At 38.6% G+C, this 19435-nt stretch overlaps 3 protein-coding genes across 3 annotated transcripts; all 3 read left to right on the top strand.

The window, feature by feature from the left end:
* Positions 1-3897: 3897 nt before the first annotated feature.
* On the top strand, positions 3898-7299 carry LOC306715831 (tumor necrosis factor receptor superfamily member 4; the record flags this gene model as incomplete). Its single annotated transcript, XM_079186311.1, has 5 exons — positions 3898-3973; positions 4220-4373; positions 4558-4790; positions 4880-4972; positions 5793-7299. 5 exons carry the CDS (start codon positions 3898-3900, stop codon positions 5873-5875), a joined length of 639 nt encoding a protein of 212 aa, XP_079042437.1. The 3' UTR covers positions 5876-7299.
* A 3832-nt stretch (positions 7300-11131) lies between these two features.
* Positions 11132-13841, top strand: tnfrsf18 (tumor necrosis factor receptor superfamily, member 18; the record flags this gene model as incomplete). Its single annotated transcript, XM_079184148.1, has 6 exons — positions 11132-11252; positions 11391-11513; positions 11683-11814; positions 12682-12777; positions 12876-13001; positions 13116-13841. 6 exons carry the CDS (start codon positions 11132-11134, stop codon positions 13250-13252), a joined length of 735 nt encoding a protein of 244 aa, XP_079040274.1. The 3' UTR covers positions 13253-13841.
* A 298-nt stretch (positions 13842-14139) lies between these two features.
* Positions 14140-19190, top strand: LOC306715903 (ADP-ribosylation factor-like protein 8B-A). The gene is made up of 7 exons (XM_079186385.1): positions 14140-14328; positions 16736-16816; positions 16924-16997; positions 17140-17233; positions 17342-17409; positions 17894-17964; positions 18318-19190. The coding sequence occupies exons 1-7, from the start codon at positions 14206-14208 to the stop codon at positions 18365-18367; spliced, it is 561 nt and encodes a 186-aa protein (XP_079042511.1). The 5' UTR covers positions 14140-14205; the 3' UTR covers positions 18368-19190.
* The last annotated feature ends 245 nt before the right edge of the window (positions 19191-19435 follow it).

The raw sequence follows: 19435 nt of genomic DNA on the forward strand, positions 1-19435 counted from the left end.
CTCTTTTTCATTTTATATATATATATATGCCTTGCCTGTTTACATTTAAGCTTATTTTCACCCACAAGATTCAGCTTAACAGCAAACAAAACTTTTAGTTTGACAAACAAACTTTTGGGTTCATGTTAGAATATTTTCAATCACAAAGTAATTTTTCTTGCATAAAACATTTTTTGATTACAGTGTCGATATTTTTACTCTCAAATCTATTTGTTTTTTCGCATAATAACAACACAGAAGTAACCCCATAGAACTATAACTCTTATAACTTGACACAAATTACTGACTTTTTTTTCTATCTATAATTTATTCACCACTGAAACAGAAAATGTTTAGTTTTCATTTCACCTCAACATGGGTGCTGTCCCATTAGCTACAGAGTTAGTTTCCTGTGCATTGATAAAGAGGATGAGAAGATTGCAAAAGGCTGGCTCCTTTAATCGTAATGCTAATTTTAACTTCTTAATTCCACATATGCTTCATCATTTGAGAATGCAAAAATGTACTCCCATTAGAATGCATATACTATAGAATGCTTTAAAGTGAACTCGATTTGACTGTATGACTGCTGAACTGTAAAAAAAAAAAAGACAAGTAAACTAATTTCACTTTAGCGTGATACATCTACTCATACGGAATAATGAAGTGCTGAAAAGTTACCACAGTTCAACTCCAAAAAGTGTCATAATACATCTTCACTGATACAGTAAAGTCACGTCACAGTCTTACCTTTAGTAGCCTACTTGTAGATGGGTTGTCCAAACTGTACGAGCAGGAAGCAAAGAAACTTGTTATGTTGTGACACTACAATCACATTATTGAAAATTCTACTTCCCTGACATGCTATGAAACCTGTCTTGGACTCTCCTGCAGTTAGAAACCAGAGAACAAATGTCTTGATTAAAACCTTCTGAGATGTCAGAAAGAGACAAACCCTGGTTTACAGCGGAACTCAGACAGCTAAGGCTGCAAAAGGATCAGGCATTTAGGAGACAAGGACTTGTACAAAGAGGCAAAATACAAGTTTAGCAAGGCGGTGAGGAACGCTACACGTCTGTACCCTGAGAAACTGCAACACCAGCTCTCAGCAAGTGACTCTGCTTCTGTCTGGAGAGGCCTCAGACAGATCACCAACTACAAGCCTAAAAACCCCCACTCCATGAAAGACCTCCGCCTGGCAGACGAGCTGAATGAGTTCTACTGTAGATTTGAAAGACAATGGGACAGTCCTGACTCCAATGGGACAGTCCTGACTCCATCCCCCATCAACCAGCCCCAGGGATGAGTCCGCCTACAGGTGGGAGACTGACCATCTGGTGACCTGGTGCGGTCTGAACAACTTAGAGCTCAACGCTCTAAAGACAGTGGAGATGGTTGTGGATTTCAGGAAGAACGCAGCCCCACCTGCCCCCATCACCCTGTGTGACTCCCCCGTCGACGCTGTGGAGTCCTTCCGTTTTCTGGGCTCCATCATCTCCCAGGACCACAAGTGGGAGCTGAACATCAGCTCCATCACCAAGAGGGCTCAGCAGAGGATGTACTTCCTGAGGCAGCTGAAGAAATTCAACCTGCCAAAGACAATGATGGTGCACTTCTACACAGCCATCGTTGAGTCCATCCTCTGCTCCTCCATCACGGTCTGGTACGCTGCAGCCACAGCCAAGGACAAGGGCAGACCACAACGCATCATCCGCTCTGCCGAGAGGGTGATTGGCTGCAATCTGCCTTCCCTCCAGGACTTGTTCGCTTCAAGGACCCTGAAGTGAGCAAGAAGGATTGTAGCCGACCCCTCTCACCCTGGACATAAACTGTTAGTGCCCCTTCCATCTGGCAAGAGGCTGAGGTCCATCAGGACCAAGACCTCACGCCGCACGAACAGTTTCTTCCCGTCGGCAGTCGGGCTCATTAACAGAGCCCGGGTCCACCACTGACTGACTCTGTCATCCCCAGGACAATTTCCTACCCTCCCTACTACTCCCCTGTACATCCCTTCATATTTTAATACACTTGTCACTTTTACATTACACTTACATTATACTTGTTTACAGTCCTGTTATCTGTTTGTTGCGCACTTTATTTTATATTCTTTTAAATTCTATTGTAAATTGTAATATGTTTCTATTTCTTGCACTGTTGATTGTTGTTGTTTGTTTAATACTATAGTTTAATGTTATTGTCTAATGTTATGCACCACCCGCCATGACAAATTCCTTGTATCTGAAAAGTACATTGGCAATAAACGGTTCTTATTCTGATTCTGATTCTGAAACAATGGACAAATCTTGGCAAATAGATTCACTTTGGCCATCAGATTAACTTTATTTCAGGGATGTCAGCTCAGCCTGACTCATCACATCATTTGAGTTACTTTTCACTTGTTTAATTGGTTTGTCTTAATATTGTATCAAGATTACAACCACTTGAACATGGATAGCCTATATTACTTTTTGGATGTCCTAATTAAACTTTTTTTTTGTAATTTCACTGAGCGACAACTAGCTAAAACTAGCGGAGGTGTTTCTTCAACATCCGTTTTCATGAAACGAGCACGCTGTAGTTGTATCTTGCAGAATGATCAAGAATTTGTGGTTTTTTTCCTTCTGTTTTTGTAGCTCATTGGCAAATTACGTCATGTTCTTACTGGCAAAAAACATAAATCTGCATAGTTTCCGATAGATGAGCCACATGGTTCTTACCTGTTTTCCTACTAGTGCTGAATGAAGAAAGAAGCCAAGATAAAGGTTTTTAAAAACATGTCAAAGTAGCTCTATTTTTATTATAGACAGAACATTCTGTTTCTAAAATCGTTTATAGTTGAGCAGGCTGCAGCACAAATGTCAAATAATTATACCTTTTATTTATTTCATACCAATGAAATTAACTTCAGTATTTAATGATTTGTCAAGTAACCAGAATAAATATTTTTGTAAAAATTGAAGTGAGAAATATAAAGGCTGTTTGAACAATATCATTATTGTGTAATTCATCAGTGTAGGTTGTAACAGGTGAGAAGGAAGCATTTATCCTTCCTAATGCAAGTAGAACAATAATACAGTGTCTTAGAAAACCCACGATGCGCTCATCATTGACAGGTTTTCTTTGTGAAACGATGTGACTTTCATTATTTTGTCACTAGCCCGTCTGTTTTTTCTATGTTATATGAAGTAGCACAGGTTTGCAATGTATAACACATTTCTAATCAGAAAGCAAAATTATTAAACAAATCACAACATGGCAAATAAGAACAATTCACTTGTTATGTGTCCATTGTTGATTTTGGAAACAGTAGTTTGACAAAGAAAAAAAACTTAACTCGAGGTCCAGTTGGCAGCTTTTCCCAATAAGTATGCTGCAAGATTAAAGGGGTTAATACATTTTTATTTTTTTAAATTCTCATTACAAAGTTTTAAAAGCACAACATTATAATACATTATAAGTTTGGGCTCATTAGTGTGCTCACTCCTATTTATTACATCAAGCCTTCAATGTTTCCAGCATAAAAAAATAAAAAGGGTTGTTGTGTGAATGAGATCCATTACGTGTTAAAAAAAAAACACGTGGGATTTTCATGTCTTTATAAGGGGGTGATTCAAGTCTGGCGCGTCTTTGACTCACTCTTTGTAGTGTTTCGCACAGGAAACCCTTAGTGGCACTTGTTGGCTCTGAAATATTGAACATGGTTCTTTTCAAACTGCTTATATTCACTTTAACATTTTACAAATTCATTGTTGATTTGGATGCTAGGAGTCTTTGCCCAAAAGGTAAAGTATGACTTTCTTGTACTAATTTCCCTCGTCATTCTGGATAATGCTGTAGAATATACTAACATTTTTAGCTTTACAATATCGGCTTATCTTTTTAATCCAAGGTCACAGAGTAGCTCAGAGTGGTTGTAAAATGTGCCCCAGTGAAGCTTTCCAGGATGAAAAGAGTGAATCCCAACACTGCAAACCATGTACAAAGTGTGATGACAGTAAGTCTTAAAGCTTTGGAATGATGGATTTTTACACACAAAATACCCAATACTGTGAGCAATAGCTGAGAAACCTACATGATGTTTGACATACTAGCTACGCATAATGAATCTGTTAATAGAGCCAAAACTTTGCATCAAACTGGTTTTGTAAAATATTTGGTTCAATTTGTGCTGAAGAAGAAATCTTCTTTTTAAGTCTCATGTGATCTCATGTGAATTCATTTTTTGTTGTTGTTGTTGTAGAATCGGGAAGTGATGTTAAAGAGAAGTGCACGAGAGAGACAAACACAATATGTCAGTGCCGTGGAGAATTTGTTCCCTGGGAAAGTGATTCTTCCTCTTGCAAATGTAAAGATGGATATTTCAGTGTCAACTCGCACTGTCAAAAATGGAAAGAGTAAGTCTACTGTATTAATATGTTTATAAAACTCTGAATATATATATACTGTATATATATATATATATATATATATATATATATATATATATATATGCATATATATGCGTATATAAAGTGATCTCAACCACGTCTAAAGTAGTTACCTGTTGTTTATGGCTGTGTCCTTTATACTTCACTCTAGATGTGAATGTGGAGTGAAAATGAATGGAACCAGGTCCACAGATGCCATCTGTGAGGGGTGTAATGGACCAAGTAACACTTACATCACTACACCCACCACATCAAACAAAATGGTTTCTCTAATCACACGCTTAACATCCCGCCATCCTAATGAGGGGGTCCATATTCAGAGGACGCATACTACAACCACCACCACGGCTGCTCCAGGACACATAGCCACCTACATTGGTACAGGTAAAACATATGCTGCTGTCTTTTCATGACACAACCTCGTAAAGTTATAAAGCTCATTAAGTAACCAGTAGCTTGCTTGTCTTGCTCAGGTGTGGCCCTCCTCATACTTGGAATAATTGGACTGCTTGTACTGACCGCTGTGACCTGCAAGCTGCACATTACTCCTCAACCAGCAGCACCAAGTATGTCGTATGATTGAAAGTAAAGTGATTCTGCACTCAAAGGAAAAGTATGACATTTTGAGAAATATTTGGTATTTGTTTTTTTGCTAAGAAGTTATGAGAAAACGGATACCACTCGCGTGTTTCTAAGCTGAATATGAAGCTACAGGCAGCAGGGTGGTTAGCTTAGCTTAGCACATAGACTGGAAGCGGGGGGGAAACAGTTAGCCTGGGTCTATCCAAGGTAACAAAATCCGCTTACTGTACTAACACCTTTAAGGCTCGCTAATTCACTTGTCGTTTGTTTAATTCTTACAAAAATCTAAGTGTAAAAACAAGGCATCCTGTTGGTGTGGGGGATAAGATGCAGGATGCAAGAGTCCCCATGAGGTTAACAGAGAACCAGCAGGGACTCAAGGACTCCTGTTCACCGTCTTTCTGCTAAGCTAAGCTAACCGGCTGCTGGCTGTAGTTTTATATTTGCCATGGAGACAGACATGAACGAGGTATTGATCTTCTCATCTAACTCTCGGCGAGAAAGCGAACAAGCATAGTTCCTGTCAATGTATTCCTTTGACCATTAAACTCCTTGCGCATGTTAAATTGAAAGACATCATTCCTTGGCAGAAACTCATTGCTGTAATGAATATGAATGTTTTTCATTGTTGTAGGAGACATTCATTTTTGTTTTTTTTAATGGGTCACAGGAAATTGCCCACCTTTGCTCCTTCATTCTTGGCTTTGCGCCATTTACCAAGGACATTTCAAAAGACAAGGAATGTAATTGTGGATATAAATAGTATATGTTTTAAATCAATTATGCTTTCATTTTTGTTTTCAGAAAAGGACTCGTATCGGAGGCCAGTTGAGGAAAGCGGCGAGGGCAGTTTGTCCTCGCTCAAACTGATCCCAGGGCAGCACTGAGGTCTTAAATGAATCTGTCAACTAAGACTGTGAATTACTGGATCAAATAATCATCACACGAGTCATTTCATACCGACCACTTGTATCTTCCTTGTATTGTTGGTTTTACATCAGAAAGATTACTTACTGTCTCTGTATTGTGGCAGGTGTATGCAGTTTGGTCAATATTTGACTTTTGTTTGTTCTGTTGTAATAGAATATTGTGCAAATTATGTGAAGGAGATCACACCACACTCTTTCGTCAACTAACTGTAGGTTAGTTTATAGTTAGATAGTAAAAGGTAGCTTTAACTTCAGGTGTTTTCTTTCGTAAGATAATTAAACTCAAATGTACTTTCTGTGTATCCTTGATATTTAACCACAGAGATCATGCTACTAAATAAATACCATATAGTATTTTATATTATATCTCGCTAAAATGGGGCAAGTGACACAAGTCTGAGAAATACACAGTATTTACAGTATTGTAGTAGAGGTAGTAACAATCAATACCTATGATTATGAACGGCTGGAGAGCCTTAGATACACACATTTTATTATCTTCACGCAGTCTGTCTGTCTCTTTTTTTGTCATGTTTTGATGATTCAGTTTTGTTCCACCGGTAGCAGAGAACAGTGCTTTCAGTGGTGTGTGGGGTTGGGGGAGATCCCCTTGTGCCTCTCTTTCCCATTGAGAGGTACTTGCTCTCATGTTTTTGTTTTAGCCGTTGGAAAGATTGATGTTGTAAACGTATAGACTTTCATGTTGTTTATACCTCACTGGAGACTTTCCCCAGATCAGTACAGTCAAGTTATGAAAGCATACCCTCATTATTTCTATTCACTAATGTTTCGTTAAGAAATCAGATAAACACGCCTTCACATCACAGGTGGCTTGGTGTGTATCTGGCTGGCTCTATGTGTCAATACAACAATGTGAAAGTACAGATGTTTTAGTAGTAAAATATGGATGTAAAAGTATGAAAAGTAAAAGTACTCTGCAGAAAAATGTGCAATATTTTACTATATACCATATTACCATATAATAAGAAATCATTGGTTTAACCACAATGTGTTGTATTTTTATAAATTCAGCATATATTTGTTTTAGATACAAAATCTTAATCTGGAAAGTAACTGTAGATGTCAAATAAAAGTAGTGGATAGTGGAGTTAAAAGTACAATGTTGCCCTCTGAAATGTAGTGAAGTAGAACTATAAAGTATCATGAAATGGAAATACTGAAGTAAAGTAGGCCCACCTTAGAGTTGTACTAAGTTTACAGTACTTGAGTACATGTACTTAGTAACTTTCTTCACTGTTTAAACAACAACAAACTAGTTGCTATCTGACTCTTATGGTAAAGCATGTTTTCTGCCAAATATTTTGTCTCCGATCTTTGTTCTCCGTTTTCAAAATGCACTGTGATGTCCTGAGAATGTGTGAATAAATATTTGGCCTTAAACCCAATTGAGTCTTTGCATTTGTAACAGAGAGTGTGCACACACCGTACACTGGAAATAGTCCCTGCAGACACTTTCAGTAAATGTCAGTGATCCAGGAAATCGGTGGTTTTTAGAGGAAATATACAGCATGCTAACCAAACCCTTTCTTTTCGTAGAAATAGCTGCAACTTAACTCACCGAATAACAAGAATGAATGCCACTAACTGAAAATAGACAACAATAGATAATGTCCTCCGGACAGCCATTATCACAAATCATTGTCAAGTGAAAACATCACAAGAATGTAAACCTAAAGGTGTTGTTTGTCTTTGCTTCTTACAGTTTATACGATAAAAACAATTCACAGAGGGTTCCTTTATCTTTGTATTTCTCTTTGTAATTGATTTTTATGTAATTGACCTCTTTGTTGAGAGATAAGAAGTGGGCAACAGAGGTCTGGTAAGATTACTTCTTTCTAACACTACACACCGAGATTCCTTTTTGATCTATCTGATTTCATGAAGCTCCCTCCGCCATGAAAGGTTGTAAGCCTTGTAACTTATGCCCCACATTTCGTAGTAGTAGCACAAGACCTAAACACTTCCCCTTTAAGGCAATACAACATGAAAACTTCTAAGGGGCGATTACAATTTAATCTCTATTTTCCTTATTAAGCTCCATTGGTTCTGTGGATGTCAGAGTTAAACGGAGATGCCTACTGGAGCCTACTTCTGTATTCAGTACGATCAAATGCCATACCATAACCTTTAGTGGGTTTTTATATTATCACGCTCAGCAACAAGTAGACGTCAAGAGCACGTCTTCCACCCACCCTCACCACAACACATACAGAGTGGATGATTGTGCAGTGCATTGTGAAGGGAACTCCAGCTTTCTACAGCGTCTCTGTCGCCCTTTGTGTCTACACAGTGACGATTCACACTTCTGAGAACTACGTAACTAAGTATGTCTATGGTTATCTCACATCCTGACGGAGGTTTCAAACATGAGACCATGTGGTTGTGAGTGAGTGTGAGTGAGGGAGGGATGAATGCAGTGGTGGTACAGATCACATGTGATGACAATTTGACTGGTGTGATTTCGTCTGGGGGACGTCACACGATTTGGTTTTGCTATACTGTACATTGCACCCTCACCGAAGGCAGGGGTTACAAATGGTGCCACGTAGTAGCTTAACCAATGGCACACCAGCATTACGTTTGCCGGAGAGTTTTTTTGGAAATATTGAAATACCCTCTCATCCACATGACCACACAATGAAGCACAACACACAAAATCTATGCAAATGAAGACCACAGCAAACATCAGACTCTCCCGTCAAAAATGTACAGGACCACAAGTCAGGCATCAATATTAATCACTCACTTAAGCAAGCTTACAGAGTGAGTTATTCATTGACCCTGGAGCCCACAACACCTGGATAAAGCTCAACAACAACAACAGTAGGGCTGCAATCAATGATTGTTTTTTATTATTGATAAGTCTGTTAAATATTTTATGATTACTTGATTAATAATGTGGTATATTGCTTTTTTTTAATATAAGCTCAAGATAAAGTCTCCAGATTGCTTGTTTCGTGTAATCAACCAAGATCAATTTGAAATGATATTACAGAGAAAAAAACAACCAATCCCCAAACAAATCAGGGTCAGCAAATGTTTGGTATGTTTGCTTGATAGTTCATAACTGAAAAAAACATTTAATCAATTTCCAAATTGTTGATGATTGAATTTCTGTCAATTTGACTTACTACCCATTTCAGCACTACTCAACAGTGTGTTGCATTTGCCAGGAAACTCCCTCATTCTGCACCAAATGTCAACAAACCCAAAGAAACTACAGGTACATTCTTTACAAATCATAATGCATTTTTCACACTTTTTTTAAATGTAATCTAGGGCTTTTGATAAGCCTGAAAAAAAGATTCACACTGGGTTAACATCTTTGAAATACTCACAGCATGTGACTCTCTAAAATGTTATTCGACTACAAATATTTGATCATTTGTTCTACCCCTTATCTTAACCCTGTGGTTGTTGGGGGATGCTGCTGAAAAGTCAGGGAAACCCTTCATGCAGAGGAGTTTAGTAGGCTAACAGGTGGTATAAAGACAGAACTGACTGCAGGGACTCGTTTTACATTAAATGATATTGTACAGGTTGCTTTTGCTGTTACCCTGTAGGCTTCGGGTTTTCCAGAAAGCAAACTGAGTCATATTCAGAATATTGCAATTGCTTATGGTTGAGTGTCATGGCTTCTTAATGTCAACCATTCCTTAACAATGGGAACACATGAGATATGAGCCGAGCCTTGTACAAATATTTCGTTCCCAATTTCCGTTTAACTGTTATACAGCACATAAAGGTGCAGAAGTGTGAATGGAGATAGATCACTTAACGCCTCACTACAGAGATGTTAAGAACTGATCTTTTAACAGATCAGCTACAACCACTGCTCTAATTTAAACATCAGATTTATTGCCCGTTCTTTTGTGAACTATCACATATCAGAAAAGGACAGTTGCTTTGATGACATCTGCTCTGAATCCAGTACCAAACATGAATCCTTCCGAAACCCAATTAAAATCTCTTGAGGTTTCAATAATCCTAAGAGAAAAGAAACATATAACCTATAAGAACTAAAAGATTGATGAAGAACCAAACCATATTGTTTTGGCTAGAGAAAGTTGATTTAATATAAACTGTTGGAGCTATTTCATTAGTTTGATTATTTTGTTATTTGTCATTTTTGTATTTATTTTTTGTTGACACAAGGAGCACCGAGCACCAGGCCAAGCACTTGTCTAGGTGAAGGGATATAGGTAGTAGGTGTGTCAATGTCAGGTGATGCGCACGGAAGGGACATGTTTTTTTACCAGAGCAAGAGAGAGACTGCACGAGGAATGTTTGCTTTTGATCACTACAATAAAATCAACCTAAACTGCAAATCAAGACTGGACTGAGTTACAATCTGACTGAAATGGTGCATCAGTGGCCGTTTGATGTAATTATTGTTTGGATATTTTATGTCTTTAACAAATAGCCTAGTATTTTGCCAATTTGGAAAAAGATATATTTTGCATGTACTTTCTACCTCATATAGGTCATCAAATTAAACTGTCAAGATATTTTCAAGAGTAAAACTAGTTCAAACTTATTGCCAGGTTCACTGAATGGATTTTCAGTCTTACGATCATGTTGAGGTACAACTTTTTTAGGTTGGCTTTTTAGGAAAGGATCGTTCATGGATTAAAAGTAGCCAACATTGGAAATCAGAGACGAGCCGACCATGTACTTCAATGACCAAACCTGAAACCTGTATGGACCTGGAGATTTCAAAAGCAAGAAAAGGAGAGCATGTATAAACAGCTACTCATCATAGAGTTTGTTCATGTTTCCTCAAATGTGCAGACGGTGGTTCAACTGCCTTATCTACAGTTTCTGTGGAGGTTTTTGACGTGACAAATCCTGAAACAACACCTCCAACACCAACACATCCATTATAGGAAATCATCTCGAAGGCAGAAAGCCAAGCTAAATAGCCCTGTCTTGGATATATGAAATAAAATTAAACATTTAAATAAAATCCCAAGGGACATCTTCAGTTAAAAAAAACAACAAACTAAAAAACTGAATCAACTAAATAATTGTTCCATTCAGTTGATACTATTGTTACAACAGGTGGTCTTTCACTTCCTGAACTAGGCGTCTCACACAGTGTCTCTCGGCGAGCTAACCACACTTACAACCCACTCTGACGTCACCAAACAGCCACAATAAAACCCTGAAGGCACGAGCAGAGCACTGGTCATAATGGTTCCTCTCAGCCTTTCCCTGGCAGTAATGTGTGCATTGAGTATCAGGACTATAGCTGCAGCCTGTGGTGCTGGACAGGATCGGGTAGATGGGCGATGCTGTGACCTGTGTCCCCCAGGTAAGACACGCACATAATTCATCTTTAAAATAAGACTGACTGTATTTCATAGAAATCTGTTAAACTGTTTCATCTAAGTGTGTGGATGTTATCCATATTCTTGAGAGAGACTGATTGAATTTGTTTCTTATTTTGAAGGTCAGTATAAGAAGAGTCTTTGCTCAGAGCAGCTAAATGTCTGTAGCCCCTGTAAAGACGGATACTTCTCGGACCAATATCACTTGTTTGACAGATGTCAAGAATGTCAGTCGTGCCAACAAGGTAAGACTGTAATTCGTGGTAAATATTGTGAATTAGAAAAAAAAATGATATTCCTGCTCTCTGTGGATCTCTAGTGAAACACCAGTTGATGTAGCCAATACATTTAAATCAAGACAAAATACTGTTATCACCTAGAAGTCCTGTGGTTTGATTTCATGTCTGTTTACAGATTATGCTGAGAAATGTACACCGACCACAAATGCAAAGTGCTCGTGCCGCTCTGGCTTCTTGTGCTCCAACAATATCTGCTCGAAGTGTGAGGAAAACAAATGCGTCATGGGGTACAAACTGAAGAGGACAGGTGAGAGTGTACTTTTTTTTTTTTAAACAAATAAATGCGTTGTGGTTATTAAATGAATTGCTGCTGGGACTTTGAAGATGTCAATTACTGTATATTGTTTTTGTGGGTATCATGTCGGGCTGTCAAGATGTGCAAATGTGCAAGACAGACATTTGCTATCATGTAGGTTGGAATGCACTCAGTCCATAATTTCAAGATCACATCATTTATAATTGATACGAATGAATTTATTTTGAGTATTCATGCAATAATTTGAAATCTCTTAATAGCTCAGTTCACACACACAATTGGGGAGGTTTTCCCAAATTGCTGTCACATCTGTCATTCTGGCCCCTTTTGTACTTCAAAGTGAGTAAAAGGAGAGCAAACTAACAATGTCCAGGAAGCTTATGTCAAGACGTTTGCCACATGAAATCTCAGGAAATGCAAGCAGTGCTGAGTGGCATATGTTTTCATTCTTTGATCAGACGTCAAACTCAAAGATGACCTTTATGATAAGGGGAAGACAGAACATAGCCTACGAAACATCACAAGACTCGTACACCACTCATGCCACTCATGTGGTTTGACTTGAACTATCTAGCACTTAACACAAAGTACAGCTGAGGCGGATGGTAATGTCATAAGTTTTTCAATATTTCCCAAAGAAATGCAAATGTCAACCTCATGGTGGCAATAGAGAAAATATCAAGGCGACATTAGATTTCATCCTCTAGTCTAGGCATTTCGATTGTCTGTACAAAACGTCACGGCAATCCAAGTTGTTGACAGTAATTCAGTCTGGATCAAATTTGGTAAAATATTGCACAAATAAAGAAGATCACTTTTTGATTGAATGGTGGTGGACTCACGTTTGTGTCTTTGCAGAGAGTACCTTGGGTGTCGGGTTGATCAAGTATTCATATACGTGTGAGCCTTCATGCCGTAATAACACGTTTTTTGATGTGGAAGAGAATGTCTGCAGTAAGTGGAAGCAACATAAAAGTTTTTACTCTTCTGTTACACAAATACAAAATGACAATGAAGCTGAGTTGAACTAACTTGACTTGATGTTTCACCAGAGACGCACGGAGAAGCAATAGACCCCATTCATCTGATCCTTGGCATCGGCTTTGTTTTGCTTTCTCTCACCCTCCTTGTGTTTCTATCTTATGCCTGTGTAAAGAGCCCGAGGAAGAACAAAGCATGTAAGTGGGCCTTAATGGAAATACACAGACACACACATAATATTATGACATGACTGCAATGTGATGATGCTACTGATTTGAAAATATTTTGTTTGTATTTATTCTCTAATCCAGATAATAATCCAACGGAAGTCTTAACAGTCTCCACCAATGCCAGTGACTTTCACCTGTCGAAGGAGGAGAGTGGGCTCGAGCTTATCGTGCAGGATGAATCCAAGAACAGCAACAGTTTGGGCTTTCTGCATCTGTAAAAAGTCACCACTTGTTGATAACAAGTGTAAGATGACATGATGAGTCTGTTCACTTTAGTGATATTAATGTAGTGGTAAAAGGCATCTCGCTTGCTATCAGCACACATTTAAATACAGAGAAACCTGTTAAGGGCAGAGATGCACGCGTGTAAGTGAAAGGTCTCTGGTTCGATCTCCAGCGGAAAGTTAAAGATCAGCATTTGTCTGACCAACATATGGAGGTTTAATGAGGAAAGTTTGAAAACAAACACATGTTATTTTACAGTCCTAAAATGTCCTACATTCAGCATTTTGGATGAGAATTGTTGTTTTGCCTTATTTGATGTAAATAATGACTAACCAAAAGGCTTACGGTTCTACTTTTTGATTATTTTTAGATTATTATTATAATTTAGTTTCTTAAAAAGTGACTGATGGTAAAACAAACAAACCAACAAACATTTGGGAACATATACACCAAAGGATAGCACACATTGGTGGCCCTGTAGTTTGTGGCCGCGGACTGGCAGGAATTACTTATGTGTATGTAATGTACTGTACATTTCTCCCCCTTGTGTCTGTGTGTTTATTGTGTTATTAATGTATGTATTCAAGCTGGGACAGCAGTACACGAAAGGTGTGACCGTATGTGTACTTTTCTCTCTTGACATGTTAGTTCAATAAAAAAAGAAGAATGCGGATCCTGGTATAATATTCAGGGGAGCAGATTTTTTGTTGGGTAAAAAGTCTTATTTTAATTAAAATAAATCTGAACAGTCTTTAGGTGGCGTTTGCTATTGGGTGTACTTCCTACATGCTCCAGCGGGGGCGCTGTCGGGCGCGTTTCTGCAGACTGATCATATGACAGCTGCTGCCTGCGTCCCACTTCCCTTCCTCGCTGGGAAAACGCCACATCTGACAGGGAGGGAGAAAACAGACCCAACCACAGGGGAGCGTGAACACCAGACCTCAAGATGCTGGCACTAGTTAACCGGCTTTTGGACTGGTTCAAGACTCTGTTCTGGAAGGAGGAGATGGAGTTGACGCTGGTCGGTCTCCAGTATTCGGGAAAAACGACATTTGTAAACGTGATCGCTGTAAGTCTTCAGCTGCTAGCTACCTTGCTCTGGGCAATGCTAATACTATTAGCGCTAATAACGGGATAAGAGTTAAGCTAACTAGGTCTTTGCTACACACTAAACCAATGTAACGATGTAACGTTACTCTTTTGGGACAACAGCGTCCATTAAAACAAACATGAAACCCCAGTCAGTTGTTTGACTTGCGTCAACTAGTCAGCTGAGCTAACTGGTGGATCCTTGTCGGCTAGTTCTGACTGTGTTGTGATTGTTTAGCATGCTAAACCCAAACGCAGCATGCACATATTAGCTTATTATTATCTCTACCCAACTGTGGGATCATTATACACAGAGTTCAAAGCGGAGAGCCAGCAGGAAGTTAACATAACAACATGTTGACCAACAACATCTGATCACACGTAGGCCTCGTCGTGAGCAGAAGTCACTAGGTGTCCTGAACAAGTTGAAACTGACGCTAAACTAAATTATCAGATTATTCTCAAGATGTTAGGAGCCAGTTACAAAGGAGCTGACTGAATACAGACTGGCTCAGGTATTTTTAATTTTGTGCATCCATTTTTTTTTTTTGGTCACATATTTACAAAGAAGATCTGTGCCTCGGTTATTGTTGGTGTTGATGCCTGAATTCAGGTGACCAGTGACATAAAACAGTTAAATGTAGCATTTAACACAAACACGAATTGATGCTTTTCTTCAATTTGTGATACAGTTAGACACACACACACACACACACACAGATTGTATCTTTTGGTGTTAACTTCCTGTGATTGAGGCTAAAGAGCATTTGTGTTTTTTTTAATGAATGCCATTTCTCTTGTGCAACTTTATGCAACTTTGAGATTTCTCAAAACTGGCGGTTTTCTGGTGGAGCAATATTTCATTAGCTAATCACTGGGCAGCCACTGAGTTTGTAACAGCATGTTGTGAAAAAGTAAGCTTAAGTTTCATGTCTGGAGTTGTTAGTCAGTTTGCAGTTGTCATAACATTTTGCACACATGTATTTTTTTATTTGTAAAGTTTCTCTTGAGACTGTGACGGTCTGTCCTGATCTGTTGAGCTTTTTTAATCTGTTGCGATTTCAGTACTTTCACAAAGTACACAACGTTTTAAAAGGTCTTTTTAACTGGATTGACAGAGTTTTATGTTTTGATTCAATTTGATACATATCTCAAAATAGAGCTGAAACGATGAATTGATTAATCAGTTGGTAGAATTGTGTTAGTAAATGTGTTTCATATCTTTATATACTGAATATATTTATGTTTTGAATAGTTGGTGGGACAAAACAAGCCATTTGAAGACGTCACATTGGGCTTTAAAAGATTGACAGCCATTTGTTTTTCAAACACAGAATTCCCATGAAAATATAAAAAGTACAATCTGCTCAGAAACTGGTGTCACTTTTACCAGAGAAGCTCTTACTACTAATGTTGATGTACGTGGTGATCAGGAGAAAGCAAAGTGTATATTTTAGGGAAGATGATGTCTTGACAGAAAAGTTCACAGTTTGTTAAATGTGCAGTCTGGGCGTCAGGTAACAGGACTGGTGCCTGAGGAGGAAGTTGGCTAACTCAATGCAACCCTTAATCTTCCTTCTCACACTGATGGGAAAACAAAATGCTCTGCCAGCCAGCGACACAAAGGAGTGCATGAATGTTTGTTGCGGGGGTGGATCCTCCTTCCCAGTCATAAGACTGCTGCACTCACTTCCACTTAGCTCCGTCAGCTGACTCCTGCAGGTCATGTGCTGTGAGGAGTGCGTTCAGCAGACGGTGCACGATCGCTGGTTTGAGGAGGAGGAGGAGGAGGAGGAGGAGGGGAGGGAGAAGGAATAGACGCAGCTTGTGAGTTTTGATGTTAAAGGGGGAATGCCACAGATTCTGTATGCCGAGGTTGAGTTTTCTGCTCACTTCTGTTTGCATTAATGAGCACTCACAAAGGCTGGAGCATGTGGAGAGCATTTGGCTTGTTGGTCATTTCGGTGAAACATTATTTAGGCCTAATCAGTTTGTCTTAGTTTCAAGAGAACATTTTTGCTTTTTCACAAATACCAGTCTCTGCCTTATCACAGGATTGTATATAATAAACTAGGTTTTTAGTCATATATTGCAGCATATATTACTTTTTTTCGTAGTCCATTTAAATCTTAAATACTGTATAGTGAGCAGTATTAGACTTCAAGCTACTAAAAGTATGTGCAACTGTAAAAGTACAAGAGATCCCAGGCAGCTTGTCATAATTATATTAGATTTGATCGAATAATCACACACAGCTGTACATACGACTCCTACTGTTTCCCTGTTTTCTATCTATGCAATCCCGCCCCACACATGCTCTCTGCAGGGAGAATCAAAACTCATACAGTTTTACAAGAAATGACTTATACTTGTGTATTTCCTTTCAGTCCGGGCATTTCAGTGAAGACATGATTCCTACAGTCGGGTTCAATATGAGGAAAGTCACTAAAGGAAACGTCACCATCAAGGTATTTGAATCCAACTGCTGTTGTCACAGTTTAACTGTTACTAATGAAATGAAACCAGCGCCTTGGTCTTACAAGGTGATAATTATTCATTCATTCTGTACATGTAGATCTGGGATATAGGAGGGCAGCCGAGGTTCAGGAGCATGTGGGAGCGCTACTGTCGGGGAGTTAATTCAATCGTGTGAGTATCTCAGTTTTGATTCTCAGGTTTGTGTGAAAAACAAATGAGAACAAATCGAATAAGCGCTCTGTGTTGACCTGGACGTACTGTAAATGTATGTAAAACGCATCGAACTAATGCTTTCGTTGTTGCTCATTCTTAGGTACATGGTTGACGCAGCAGATCAAGAAAAGGTGGAGGCTTCTAGAAACGAGCTTCATAATTTATTAGACAAACCTCAGTTGCAAGGAATTCCTGTAAGTGTGATTTCTGCACCAGTCATGCAAAACTATGTGTGGGTTCTGCTAGTGATTATTTGCTGCAGTCGCAGATTTCAATTGATTTTTTTCAATGATTTTCTTTAGGTTTTGGTGCTCGGTAACAAAAGGGATATTCCCAGTGCTCTAGATGAAAAGCAGCTCATTGAGAAAATGTAAGTATGAAAGATGGTGCAAAGACCGTAACGTATTATTCAATTTAATCTCAGCTGAATTCACATATCTGTTCTTTTTTTTATGTACATCAGTGCACTGCAGACTCTTTATTTATTGTTGTTTAGAGGTTTACTGCAGGAATAACTTGAGATTTAATATTAAAATATTATTATTATTTTAAACTATGTCTGGTCTATACATATTAAAACTTTATTCTTATATCTGTTTTATCCCATATCAGTTAATCCACCTTTATGCTAAAGAGAGAAATAATAAGAATTAAAACCATTTCTTGTTTCATTCCTTTTTATTTGTAATAACTGGAGCCGTGTCAAGTTGTAGTTTACTGAAAGGAACTGGCTCCCTCTGCTGTCGGGTTAGAAACATTTGTGGCCATAAACTCTGGCCCACAAGCTGCAGATGAGTGGGATCGATGATCAGCCTGAACGCATACTTCTCTTGTGTTTATTTTTCCTTTTAAAGGAATCTGGCAGCTATTCAGGACAGAGAGATATGCTGCTACTCCATTTCCTGCAAAGAGAAAGACAACATTGGTGAGTTAATGACTCAAAGGGCTCAGTTAAGGAAACTAAACATGATATTAAGCTGGATAGTACATTAATAAAGCAACAATTTACACAATTTATGTAATTAACAATTTCTTAGATTAATTGATTTGTTTCTTTTACTTCTGTATGTTTTTTAAAACATCAGGTTTCATTGTAAACCTACACCCTTGTGTCATTATGTCACGCACTAAATATGATTATGATAGTATTTTAATGGGGGTTCCGTGTAGCTGTTTACCAAAATTGTATGCAATCATGTCTTGTGTTGCTAGTGAGTTAGAAATGCCTGAATCATAAACCGATCCTCCGACTGACCCAGCATGTTTCTTTGATTGCAGACATCACACTTCAGTGGCTCATCCAGCACTCAAAATCTAGGAGGAGCTGAAAATGGAGTTGTTGTTCATGTTATTGTCATGCCCCCCCCCCCCCCCCCCCCCCCCCTCCCCCCAACTCACACTTCAACTCACATGCTGCTCTGTTCTGCTCGTGACACACATGTATTTTCCCCCTTTTTCACCTTGTGGTTCTTTCACAAACCCTGATAATGCACTACTAAAGATGTGACTCTGAAAACAAATTTAAGAAATGTTGTTGGCATTATTCATGCTTCAAAGCTGTTCTTTAACTTAAGAGTCGGAACATAATTTTCGGTCTACCATTTCGGCATTACCCGGTTGATTATACCCAGTGTTTTTTATAACGCTAAGTAGGTATACAACAACGCCCTCTTGAAGGAAGGTTGATACTGTCAAACAGGCCTCACATAACGAGAAGTGTTATTTACACAGTCGGCTATCGAGCTCTGCTCCGTGATCGTCTTTGATGACCGTCACCCTTCGCTTGATCAGGTTTTCTTCTTTCGTGAAAATGTTTTAGAAAACTGTGCATTTAGTCTGTACAAATATCAAACTAGTATGATTTTTACCGATGTGCGTGTATGGATATATGATTCTATTTAAAGTCTGAATGTACCAAAAGAAAAGCTGTATGGAGTTGTGTGGTGCATATTAGCCTCTGTTTGTAAGTAGCCTCAGTGGAAGGATGTTTGTGCTGCCTCGAAGCTGAGAGAGTGGCAGAATTCAAAGTGCCTTGTGCAATGTCTCTCACCTCTGAAGCAAAGCAGCATGCAAGGTGTGCATACCTGGGAAGAATTAAAAAATAAAATAAAAACACAACTTCAGTATATTCAAATAATAAAAAGGCATGCTTTTTAATTAAGACATTGTCCTGTTATTCATTCACACACTTTAAAACATCACTATAGAGGTGTATGGCCACTTTTAATACAGTAAGCCTAGTATGATCCAATTATTGTGAGAATATAGTATTGGGGGGAAATGCACATACAATTTGTAGCTACACCACATTTTAAAAATAAGCACCACTGCTTAGGTAGAGGTTGTTTAGAGCCATGCCGAGTTTGATATGATAGCACTGAGAGCTCATCTACGCA

Source organism: Pholis gunnellus (assembly GCF_910591455.1).
Source record: "Pholis gunnellus genome assembly, chromosome: 3".
Classification (NCBI taxonomy): Eukaryota; Metazoa; Chordata; class Actinopteri; order Perciformes; family Pholidae; genus Pholis; species Pholis gunnellus.

Bases quoted from the DNA above. Each gene is read 5' to 3' on its own strand.
- LOC306715903 (XM_079186385.1), top strand. From the start codon at position 14,206: ATGCTGGCACTAGTTAACCGGCTTTTGGACTGGTTCAAGACTCTGTTC. The intron at 14,329-16,735 runs GTAAGTCTTCAG...ATTTCCTTTCAG, and splicing joins CATTTGTAAACGTGATCGCT to TCCGGGCATTTCAGTGAAGA. The intron at 17,410-17,893 runs GTAAGTATGAAA...TTCCTTTTAAAG, and splicing joins AAGCAGCTCATTGAGAAAAT to GAATCTGGCAGCTATTCAGG.